We start from the raw sequence: 12691 nt of genomic DNA, 5'->3' as shown, positions 1-12691 counted from the left end.
TCAGCAGGCTGGGTGACCATCATATTTATTTTTCAAGAAGAGAGTCAAGACTCGAGACTCGTAAATGTAGAAGGTTATACTCAGCATGTTATGTTCCCATGGAGATCTTTCAAGACAAATACATTTGAGCCCACTTCGTCTCTCTGGTGGTTCCTGGTTGTGTGGTCGAGGGCACCTTGCTTAATTTTTTAGTGCCTCGGGGATGGGGTTTTCCTCCCCATCCCATTTTAAAAATAAAAACAATACTCACTTCATAAAAGTGGTGAAAATTAAATGAGATAACAGATGTGTTTTGCTTAGCTATACCTTGCTAGATATAGATAGCCAGCACTCAATGAACAGCCTTTGTTTTTCTACAACCAAGATTGTTAAATTTTCTGAAAGAAACCAGAAGTCCTATGTTTCATGACCTCAAAGTGAAACACTACCGACTACCAAATCTTTCGCCATCATTTATAGCTGCTTGCTGTACATGCATTCTCTCACTGAACGCGTATTACACCCCTAACAGGGAAATAGAGTCATGGCCTTCATTTTACAGACGAGGAACACTAACGTGAGGAAGAAAAGGTTAGAGATGTAAGCTACTTGCCAAAGGCTACTTAGTTTTCCATGGAAAAGTCCAATCCTACAGCTTTCCCTTTGTGGAGATCCGTGATTGGGTAATGTTCTCCATGTGTTTGGGGGGGGGGGCGGGCAGAAGCAGTGGGTGTGCACACACAAGAGCGGGCTCACCCGGGTCTAACTCACTGTTTTCACTGGGAGGATACAAAATATACAGCAATGACTCAGACACCGAAGGACCCCGCGACCCCTCGGCCATCAACCCCACTCAACCGGCAGCTCGCCCACCTCTTCACTCGGCAGCAAGTTGTCGTCTAACTTGAACGCGGTGCCCACCCGCCTTCTGACCTGCGGCGGCTTCTCGCCGGCATGCAGTGGGTACTCCTTCGGCATTTTGCCAGTGAGCTCCTGTAAAACAGGGCGTGTTGAGAGGGGATCCTTGCCCCCTGCCAGCCCGCTCACACACAGTTTAAGGACCGGAACAAGAACAAGAGGGCGACACTCACGGCCTCCCGCAGACAGATCTTCTTGAGTTCCTGGACCTTTTGCAGGAGCTTCTCCTGCAGCAGCTTTTCTTTCTTCCTGAGTTCCAGGAGCTTCTCGCTCTTCTGCTCCTCACTGACCTCGGAGTCTTGGGAACCTGGGAGGGGCGGGCGGGCAGGGAAGGGCTATACAAGGCAGGCTTCCTTCCTTTTCGAAAGACAAAGGGTTTTTCGGGCAAAGCCAGCTATTCAGAGGTAGTTTACGTCTCTTCTGCGCATAATAAAAGGAAGTCAGTTCTCATACTGCTGGGCATCAAACAGAGCTGCTAATAAAATGTGCCCTTTGCATTTTGGGCTCTGTCTCTTTTGGAAGCAGTGCGATAAGACACTGCTTCAGAGAGACCAGGAATTTCCCCCCCTCCTTTCTTTCTGAGCAGGAAGAGTATGATTTCCTTGAGATAATTGTTAAAAATGCTTTTCGACAGCAACCACGCAAGGCAGTGGTACATTCTGTACAACGGAAGGTGATACAGCGGCTTCACAAACGGACGAGAATGAGAGGTAGTCGGGAAACTTCATTTGAGTAAAATGAAATATTCATCGTGAAGAAGGAGTCTAGAAGTTCTTTAGCGGGAGTACTTGGGTGGCAGCAATCACACTTTGAGGGGAGGGTAGCTTTCCATCATGTATGCAGAGTATGTTACGCTACATGTATGATGAGACCCCGCTCCCCCAAACAACAACAACACCCCAACAACCACACAGATGGGGGAAGTTGATGGAACGCAGTGGGAGAGGGCAGGGAACCAGTGTCCCGTCAAAGCCACCTCTGGGCATTCAATGTCACTGCATCCAGGGAGAGAGCACTATAATGGGCTGGGATCCCACAACTCATTTTAGGGACATTTCAATCATGCGGGGAGGTGTTGTAAAATTGATGTGGTGATCACTGGACAATTCTCCTTGATACGGTCGATGACTGAACTCTCAAATTGTATGATATATAATCATGTGCCAAGAAAACTGTGAAAAAAACCAAACCAAACAAACAAAGCAAATATGTTCTAGAAAACTCAAAGCTTGTGGAAATAAATCGGTATTTTGTTTGCTCAAAAAATATATGTATCATTGCATCTAAAGCTACTTCTACATTCTGAGTACCTCTAATTCAACTTTCTTTTCACTCTTTATAAAATTAGTTCAAAACTATGGCACCGAGAGGTTTTAACTTATGCCTAAATAATGGGCTAAAAGATAAACAGTGATCTATGTGATAATAGTTGTACAACAGGGCAAACACAACTGAGGTCCTAGCATTGTCCATGGGAGGAAGGCTGAAATGGCAAATGTTAGAAAACCCCATTATCTTCTAATTCCACAAACTTCTGGATGCCCACTTGTATATGCACGGCAACTTAAAAGTAAAGAGGAAAGGGGTAGCAATTTTATGACAAAAAACACTTAATGAAACAAAATAAAGATGTGTTGTACTCCTTTTCAATGCCCCCACCCCCACCCCTACCCAGTCTTACCTGAGGAGATTAAACTGCCATTGCTGGCCATGATGAACTGACCCTTCCCCTCCAGGGTCACCAGTTTGGAGCCCCTTGGTGTCCCCGTCTCCGTCAGATCCATGGCAATATCGTCTAAACTCCGGGCGGAGGGAATTTTTGCCTAAAAGGCAAACATAAAAACAGAGAAACAAAGTGAACTCTTTAAACTACCCCAAACAAAAGCATATAGCTAATATAGAATAAAAATATTGGCAAGGGTGATAATGTCGTTTTTATACATTAAAGTTTAAGGGGGGAAACCCCACAAGACTTAAAGTTTGCAGCTAAAATATTCTTATCTGCTCTCCCCCCCACCCCACCAAAGAATAAAAACTAGAACACGTTTAAAATGGGCCAAAAGGGAGAACAAAGGATAAGGGGTTAAATTTTAACCCAACTGCATCTGCATGAGTCGACTTTCCAGTGTTATCTGTGCACAGCAAGGCTACCCACAGCCATGGTCTGTGGTCACCGGGGATTCACCAGAGACGCAATCATGCAGACTTAGGACTCTGCAAATGGGTTTGGGTTTTCACTGTCATTCACGCGGCTAAAACATTCTTAATAGCTATGCATGATTTCTCTCATGGCATGGCTTAGTCACTAACTTTAAATGTCGCCAGTACACACACATATATGCACAAGCCAACCCATACTTTAAATTTTCATTAAAGGAACACATTTGGTGGCAGAATGAAACAAACACACACACACACACACACACACACTAGGAAAAATATCCAAGTGTTTGCATTTTTTTTTTAAAGAAACCTTATCTTCCAAAGAGAAAGCAAATGAATTTGTCCTTGCAGTTACTGCTTCTGGTCACTTACTTTGCTTTGCTTCCGGTCCAAGTAAAACTGATGCTGACTAATGGCCATTACCCAGATGGACTTGATGAGGGAGGAGTTTGCATACCATGTTTGCACAAAGAGGCCACTTTGCCCAAAGGTCCTTCTTGACACTGAAATCCTGAAAGGTTAAGAAGAACACTCAAATTATTTGCCGCTGGCCCCACACAAAACAAATGGACCAGGGCGTACGGTGGAGCAACGCATCCTCGACTTCTAGCCCCACACAAACAAATGGACCAGGGCGTAAGGTGGAACAACGCATCGTCGTCTTCTTCATCTTCCCGCTGCCTTCCGTCTCAAGCTGGCAAGAACCAAGCTTCTCATTTTCTCCTCCGATGACAGCTCAGTCCTAACCGCCATGCTATCTTTCTGAAGAAGCTAGGATGTAAAATATCCACCCACCCCCCCAAAGCAGGTAAGGAAGTTGCCAAATGAGATGTTGTACTAAAAGGGATTGAGTTAGAAACCAAAAGATGCACAGTTGTAAGGAATAAAGCTAAGATGTTCTATAGACAGCACAGTCCAGACCTGTGGGATTGACCGGTTTTTTACGGCATTTTTGATCTCGGTGCATTTGAAGGGCTGACAAGAGCAGAGCATGAACAGAGTGAGATTACCTGAGGATACACAAGTCCATAATTGGTCCGAAGTGCTGCTTACACCCAGAGGAAAAGCAGAGAGAGGGGGCTGGGAGAGGAGATTTGGAGGGGACAGGGAAGTGTAGGGCGAGGGGCAGATAGACCAGGGGCGGGTGTGTGTGCTGAGGAGAACTAATGTTTTTTGTTAAAACATCCTTGTCTCATTGGGCCACCCTTTGACATAGCTGTGATCTCCAAATATTTTTAAGTCTATCTTTGGATCAAAACACAAGCACTCAGGTTGAAAAAGAATTTCTTGAGAGAGTCTAGACCTCAATTTGCATTCACAAACTGGCCACTATTTTTTTTCAAAGTGACCCCAATTGGTTACTAGTCATGAACCCACTTACTGCCAAAGTGAATGTGACTCACGACCACCCTGCGTGTCAGAGTAGAAGCGTGCGCTGTGGGGTTTCCGATGGCTGGTTTTTCAGAAGTATGTCACTAGAACTTTCTTCTGAGGTGCCTCCGGGTGGATTCGAACTTCTAACCTTTAGCTAGCAGCTGAGTAAATTAACTGTTTACACTACCCAAGAACTCTTTACAGTGACCGAGACTACTGAACTTTAAAATAAGGCTCTGAATAGACATCTCCCTAAAGAAGCTATATACCCAAAGGGCCAATGAGGACACGAAAAGATGGTCAGCATCATTTGTTGGGAGGGAAATGCAAATGAAAACCACTAGGAGATCCCACTGCACATTACTCCAATAGCTATAATTTAATGTCTGGTGTGGGGTGTGGAGAACTTGAGAGCCTCAGACACAGCTGGTGGGACAGCAGAATGGGGAGCCACTCTGGAAAGCAATACGAGCGCTTCTCAAAAGGCTACACTTAGAGTGACCAGAGGACCCAGCAAGTCTGCTCCTGGGTGGAAGGCCATGAGGAGCAAGTGCGTACGCGCACAGACACCTGAGCACCGACGTTCTTAGCAGCACTCTCCGTCACACCACCGGGACCACACCGAGCAAAGGCTGCGCCCCTCACCTTCGTGGATCGTGAACCTCCACGGCAAATTTCTTCTCACGGAAATATAAGTTCTCCAGCTGTTTCCATTGGAATAACTAAAAAAGGGAAGAAGACAGAAACGCCACAGAGCTTTAATTACGCTTAATTTTCTAAATGGTTGGATCGACTTCATTGCCAAGTGATTTTAAGTTCCCAGGAAGGCTTGTGCCAATAAGATTCCAAGCACAAATATGTGACTCAGTCTTTTTACACATTAACTACAACCGGAAATATGTTCATTCTTTTTTCTCCCCCCTGACCGTAACTATTACGTTTCACCTCACCAGTCAATCTTCCTTGCGCCTTATAGTGGAACATACAGACTATTTTCCTTTGACTCAACTCAGTAAAAGAGTGGAGCGGCAAAATGCTAGTAGATTCCGGTAAACGCATGTCTTCTGCTCAGAGCTGTTGGTTTCACATTTAAATGGAAACATATTCAAAGAGGTGTTTCAGTAAAATCAGAGATAAGGTTTAAAAGAATAATAAAGTGAAAGTAAAAAGGAAGCCCAAGCTTTGAGGTGCTTCTTGATTTCCCCACCCACACCAGCTTCCCTGCTAGCCATAGGAACTCAGGAATAGGAAATGGGGTGAAAGACAGGGGCGGGGGGCCAGGTTGGTGGTGCCCACTTCCATTCTGAGCTAGAGCCCTGGCATTCACAAACAGAATCCATTGCTGTACATTCAGCGCTGTGCTCAGTGGTATTTGCCACTTGGTCGGGGAGAAACCGGACTTATGAGCAACGTGCATCTGAAAGGGTGACAGCTCATTCACAGAACTGAATAAGCAGCGCAGGACTTCAAGGGTCTTTCTCAATTCCACATGTTAGATCTTGTGTTAGCCTAAGCCTCAACTTGTTCTTCTCAACTTGGACTTGAGAGGTGAATTCCTCTTGCCCCAGCCCTGAGGATGAGGGAATCGCTGCTCAGCCACTTCCCTGCACTCACAGACACTGGCTGGATTTCTCAGTGCTATGCAAAGACTCCTAAAAAAGCATGCTTATCTTCTAAATAGGAATAATTTCCCAACAGCTTGGATCAGGCTAAAGAACCCTCCTGCAAGGCACTATCAGCAAAGCCGTTTCCTGGAGTCAGGACACCAAGACTTTTCACAAATGGGGAAACGGCCTGAACGGGAGCTGAAGGCACTGCAGGTCCCTGCGTATATGCCATGAACAAAAACTGCTCAGACAGAGCCCCAAGCCAAACCGAGTAAAACAAACAAGCCCGTGCTCAGAACGCAGCCCCGGTGGGCCTGACCCGCAGCTGTCTGTGGCTGCGACATGCACACCAGTTCAAAGAGGAGCGAGTGAAAGCATACGGCTACATACCGATCTCTTCAAATGTCCGTGGGCTTCAGACTTCCATTTCTTTAAATCCACAGGTTCCCAAGTGGGAATCGAAATGCGAGGGGAACCCCCGGGGTGCCTTCTACTGCCCCCCACCCGGCGGCTGCCCTGGTGAATTCTGAACAGGAGTTTCATAAGACACTTAGGTGTAACTCGGTTTCACAAACCAAGCCTCCCACAGCTGACACACGACTGACATCAGCAGCCCAGCCGGCTGGGGGCACCTCCCAGCCCTGCTCCAGGTCGGCGGAGAGCGGAGAGAGCAAAGTTCTCACTCGCAGGTTTCCCCAGAAACCAGAAACCTTTTCCACTGGGTGCAGTCTGCGCTCTGGGGAGGCTTCCCGGGAAGAGCAAGGCTTTGAATCCAGGCATAGATTTCACCTGAGGCTGTTGCTGGGGGAGAGTTCTTCCCAGCCTTACTCACCCCTGGACGTGAACAGGTTCGACAGGAAGAGCTACAATGCTGCTCAGCTGTGTTTTCCTTTTAGTCCATTCCCACACACATGAAAACCGGGGCTGGACTTGAAACCTGATCCCTGAGAGCTATCACCTCCCCCTTATCGCTCACAACCCTGAAAGGCCACCGCTTCCGACAGCACTCGGCCCAGGCCTGCAGGGAGGGCAGCTGGCTCTTCGTGAATATCCGGGCCCCAAACATGGCGCAGAGTTGGTCTGACTTACAGAGACCTAATCAGACCCCGAGAAGAGCAGTCCCCGCAGGCTCCCTCAGGCTGTGAGCTTTATGGAAGGGCGTGGTGGCAGAGTGGTTACAGGTCGGGCTACTAATGTCAAGGTCAGCAGTTTGAAACCACCAGCTGCTCTGAGAGAAAGACAAGGCTTTCAGCTCTCAGACAGAGTCCCGTCTTGGCACCCCGACAGGGGCAGTTCTAGCGTGTCCTATAAGTCTGCTATAAGTTGGCATCTGAATGGCAGAGAGGGTTTGTTAATTTTTATTTTTAAATCTCCGTGGAAGCAGACGGCTGCATCTTCCTCCTGCGGAGCGGCTGGTGGGTTTAAGCAGCTCCACTTCCACTTAGCAGCCCTGTGCTTGAACTCTGCACCACCAGGATGCCCTCCTCTGAGCGCAAACTCTGCTTAAGACGTGAAGGACCTTGATTTACTCAGAGAATTTAAATAACGAGATGGCAAGTGGGTTTACAGAGGAAGTTGGGGAAGAAGAGTGAATTTTTGTGTTCGAAACGACCAAGCCAAACCTGCTGCCACTGAATTGATTTCAACTCACGGCAGCCCTATGGAGTCGAACGGCTGCACCAGGTGTCCACAGGTGTCCTGGTTCAGGGACAGATCGCCAGGTCCTTTCGCCCAGGGCATCACTGGTGGGGGTGGGCTGGGGCTGGGAGTGAGGGTGGGTGTGGGTGGGTGAGTAGGTGGGTTTGAGTAAGGGGTGGAACTGCCAACATTTCTTGGTTAGCCATTGAATGCGAATCATTAGCTGGGCCATTAAGTTCCAAAGGCACAGCCATTTCCCCACCTGAACTCTTTAAAAGTCTGGGCAAAATGTGATTTCCTTTAAGTGGACGGGAATGGCACAAACTTAATTCCTGCCTCTGGGCTGGAGAAACCAAACAGACAAAGAGGATGTAACACAGAAAAATTTCCTGCCATCATTGATGCTTCCTTTTGTTAAATGAAATTAAGATGAAGCCAATGTGAATTCAGGTGTGTGGACAAGTGGTATTGGACGAGGGGGTACTCCTCAAAGAACCAGAATTGTGCTGGGAGGAGTGGAGCTTTCATAGCACGCATGTTTCCCGCTAGGCGAGCATCAAGCAGCTCGCTCTGAGTTAGTGCACCCAGTGGTGTCACCTGGGAAGTTTCTCTCTGGTCACAGTGAACTTTTTCACAAAAGCAGTTTTGCTCAAACCTCATTTTTTGTCATGCCCGATTTAAGAGAACAGCGTGCAGCTGTGAAATTCTGTTTCTTGCTCAGTAAGAATAATGCAGAAATTGTTTGTGATATTGAACACAGCTTACAAGGACAGCACTATGGAAAAACTCGGGTACGAGTGGTTTTTCCTTTCAAAAAAAGGTGCAATGTTGATTGATGACAAACCTCATTTTGGATGTCCATCAACTTCCTGAATGGATGAAAATGCCAACTTGTGCATTTGGAGTTCATTCCGCCAGGTCAGATGGCTAATCACACTTTCTATTTAGAGATGCTGAACAGACTGTGCAACAGTGTGCCACAAAAAAGGCCTGATTTGTGGCACTTGAGGGGACTGCTTTTGCTACCATGATAATGTGCCTGCTCACGCAGCCAGTGCTCCAGTTTTTGGCAAAATACAGCATGCCTCTCTTGCTCCATGCATCTGACTCATCTGGCCTCACTCTGTGCAATTTCTTTTTGTTTCCATGAATGAAGAGGGACATAAAATGACAGCGATTTGATGAAGTAGGAGAGGTGAAGAAAAAAATGAGGGAGGTGCTGTCAGCTATCCAATCAGAGGAGTCAGGAAAACGTTTCTGAGAATGGAATCTCAGATTTGACAGATGTGTTCAGTGTAATGGAGAGTACCTTGAAGGTGATAAGGTTGTTTTAAAAAAAAATTTAAATATAGTTTTGGGGGGAAATTGATTTTGGGGGGAAATACCCTTTTGTATTTTTCCTATACCTGTTGTTCTTATGCCAGTTTAGACTAATGATCCTGTAGGAAGGAGCAGAGCTGCCCCGGAGGGCTTCCTAGCCCGTAATCCTTAGGGAGACAGACAGATGGCCACATCTTTTGCTCTTGGAGTAGCTGGTGGGTTTGGCCAGTCACTTTTCAATCAGCTGTTGGGTGCGTTAACTGAGCCTCACCAAGCCTCCTTTATTTTCTAAAATAAAAATAGCATTAAACCTTTATAGTACATAGATCATTCTATTTTGTATGAGCATGAGATTCTCAGCTTCCAGTCCTCCGAGCTGGAATCGACTTGATGGCATTGAGTTTGTCATGTGAGAGGCTCCGATCTCGGATGTCTTTTTTCATTATCACCATTGTGAGTCTGCTCAATGTTTGAGGCCACACGGGAAATACTGCTGTCATGGTACCAACTGAGCTAGGGGCAGGGAAGGCGTGAATTTTTCTTTCGGAATGCCTGCAACCTTTCTTCCATTGTGCTTATGTTGGTGTTCTAGGTCTAAGGGAACAAGGGGAAGCTCTGAAATGGCAAAGGCATGCAAGTGAGGCGAATTCGTTTAGTTGGACAACACTATGGACCTGAACCAACACTTCACGAAAGAAGACATTCAGGCAGCCGACACACATTGGATGGGATGAGGTTGATCATCAGCAACTCGAGAGATGCTAGTGCAAATCAAATCAAAGTGACGATGAGATATCATCTTCCTCCAGCATCAGTAGCAAAGTTCAAAAACACACAAACTAACAAATGACGAAAAGGTGTGGAAAGACTGGAACTCTAATCCACTGCTGTAGGGCTGAAAGCGGAGCCCTGGTGGCACAGTGGTTCTGCAGTGGGCTGCTAACACTATGGTCAATAGTTAGAAACCCCAGCCACCCCTCGGGAGGAAGACGAGACTTTCTACTCATGCACAGAGTTACCGTCTTAGAAGCACCTCGTGGCACAGAGCATTATGCGGCGCGCAGTTAAGTCAACCACACAGGGACAAGTAATGCGTGAGATCACTACTGCGAGGGTAAAGGCTTGCCCGCCACGGGGAACACTTTGGAGGTCCCCAAAGGAGGGAAGGCCAGGGTGGAAAGATGAAGCAATGGGTTCAACAAGTATGGACGTAGGTGACCCAGAGGCTAGAGATCCATGAGAGGGAGAAGGGAAATCCAGAGACAGGGGCTTGGAGACAAAAGAGGTGTCGGGGGTCGGGGCACTGATGATTAGCTTGAGCTGCTGCATGCAGAGTTGATGGTCTGAAATGTCACTCCCCTCCCACTTAATTCACACACACACACACACACACACACACACACACACACACACAAACATTAAAACAAAAACAAAAGAAAGGATTGTTATAAAAGAAAATAGAAAGCAACTATTGGTCTCTTTCATCCATGGGAAAAGTGAACAGCAAACCGTGGAAGATACATGGAAACAATTAGCCCAATGGCTGAATGGACCATGCGAACATCAGTCTGCACAACCCTGAGACCAGAAGAATTAGATGGTGCCCAGCTATAACTACAAACTCTCTGAATAGGATCACTTCAAAGGTTCTGAATATCAAAAAACAAAAACAAACTCACTGCCATCGAGTTGATTCTGCCTCATAGCCACCCGACACGGCCAGGGTAGCACTGTCCCTGTTGCTTTCTAAAACGCACTCTTTCTGGGAGTGGAAAAATGTGGAGGGGAACTCAAAGCAATAAAAGAGACCGGGCTTATTGGTTGGATAGAAACTGGCGGAACCCCCGCGACTGGTAGTTATCCGTCAGGCCTGGAACTGAACTCACCCTTGTGTTAGAATACGTAACCATTCACGGTCAAGAGGACAATACTTATTCAAGGACACAGCACAGAGCTGGAGTACAGCAAGCACAGGGAGGAGGTGCATTCAGCTATGGAGTGCAGGTGAATTCCAACAACATGGTATGAATTCTTGAATGCAAAAATGATCATCTGCTTTGTAATTCACCTAATTCACAATAAAAAGTTCAAAACCCAGAAACAACGAAGGACCCCCCCTGTAAGGTGCCTTGGGCAGAGCCTGGCACACTGCAGGCAGGCAAGCAATGCACCTTTCCTTTCATTTGCTCCATGCCAGGGTTTTCCTGATAGGATTAAGAACACATTCCCTCAGGCCAAAATCCAGGGGAGATTCCAGACAAGTGTAAACTGACAAAAAATACACCATCAGGCTGACCTGACTTGCTGGTGCCTCTGCAGTATAGAAATAGCCTGTCCTGTAATAAGGAATAACCTGACTGACTTGAAAGATGAAGAATGGGTGTAGAGAAAACATGAGAGATGAAATTTTGAAAGAAGGTTGAAAAAGCAGGTATGCGTCACCTTTCCTATTATGTGGAGGACTCTGGTATCTCTATTACGTAGAAAACTCTTACAGGGTGTAGCGCCTTCCAGAAAACAAAACACGACTTTCCTCTAGTTCTTTAAAGCTTCCTCCCACCCACTATCATGACTCCAATTCTACCTTACAAATCTGGCTAGACCAGAGCATGTACACTGGTTCACATAGGTGGTGGAACCACAGGGAATCCAGGACAGATAAACCCCTCAGGATCAGTAATGAGAGTAGCGATCCCAGGAGGGTAAGGGCAAGGTTGGGGGAGAAAGGGGAAACCGATCACAATGATTTACATATAACCCCCTTGCAGGGGAACACACAACAGAAAAAGTGGGTGAAGGGACACATCGGTCAGTTTAAGATATGACAAATAATAATGATTTATAATTTATCAAGGGTTCATGAGGAAGGGGGGTGGGGGCGAGAGGAAAAATGAGGAGCTGATACCAAGGGCTCACGTAGAAAGAAAATGTTTTGAGAATGATGATGGCAACAAATGTGCAAATGTGCTTGACACAATGATGGATGCAAGGATTGTGATAAGAGCTGTATAGACCCCAGGAAAATGATTTTTTTAAAAAGACAAGAAAACAACAACAAATATTCCACTGCCATCGAGTTGCTTATAACTCATGGTTTTCCTTTGTAGGATTTTGGAGGCTATGAAAGAGTGTATGAGTTGGAATCAACTCACCCACAGTGGGTTTGGTTTGGTTATTTATGTAGCATTTACTAGCAGCTGCTGAATTTGAAATTCTGTGGCTTTAGATTATATATGGTGCTCATGATAAAAAAAAGAAATACCTTTAAGAAGGTGAACACCTGAAAGTTAGCGGTCAGAGTTGACCCAATGGCAATGGCCTTGGCTTTGTTTTCATCTCTTGGCACAGGATGGATTTTGCGACCTCTGGGGTCAAAAGAAGGAAGCAGAAAGCACAAGAGGACAAAGCTGGGGGTTAATTTAGAGATCACAAAATCAGTTAGATAGATAAATAGATAAGAGAGAAAAAAGTAAAAGAGGGACAATCTAGACAGGAGATTAACAACGGTAATCAAGAAATTCTAAGGGAAAGAGAACATGTAAAAAAAAAAAAGACAGTATTAAAAAACCCCAAAGAATCCAAAATGTAATAGCTACCACAGAAACCTTGCTGCCTAGAATCAAACCCCAACTTTGAAAGTGAACTTGTGTAAAATAATATAATCATAAATTGCTTATTATCAAAATATAAGA

The 12691-nt window shown here is 46.0% G+C and overlaps 1 protein-coding gene across 1 annotated transcript in view; it reads right to left on the bottom strand.

Moving 5' to 3' along the window:
• FRMD4B (FERM domain containing 4B) overlaps window positions 1–12691 on the bottom strand; it is a 308744-nt gene that overhangs the window by 19265 nt on the left and 276788 nt on the right. Inside the window, exons 12-16 of the mRNA XM_075549903.1 lie at window positions 5080–5156; window positions 3433–3571; window positions 2579–2720; window positions 1071–1204; window positions 853–972 (exon numbers count right to left, since the gene is read on the bottom strand). Coding sequence (XP_075406018.1) covers window positions 853–972; window positions 1071–1204; window positions 2579–2720; window positions 3433–3571; window positions 5080–5156 — 612 coding nt within the window. The remainder of the gene's footprint in view (window positions 1–852; window positions 973–1070; window positions 1205–2578; window positions 2721–3432; window positions 3572–5079; window positions 5157–12691) is intronic.

This window comes from Tenrec ecaudatus, chromosome 5 (assembly GCF_050624435.1).
Source record: "Tenrec ecaudatus isolate mTenEca1 chromosome 5, mTenEca1.hap1, whole genome shotgun sequence".
Taxonomy (NCBI): domain Eukaryota; kingdom Metazoa; phylum Chordata; class Mammalia; order Afrosoricida; family Tenrecidae; genus Tenrec; species Tenrec ecaudatus.
This window is presented reverse-complemented; position numbering and strand designations above follow the sequence as displayed.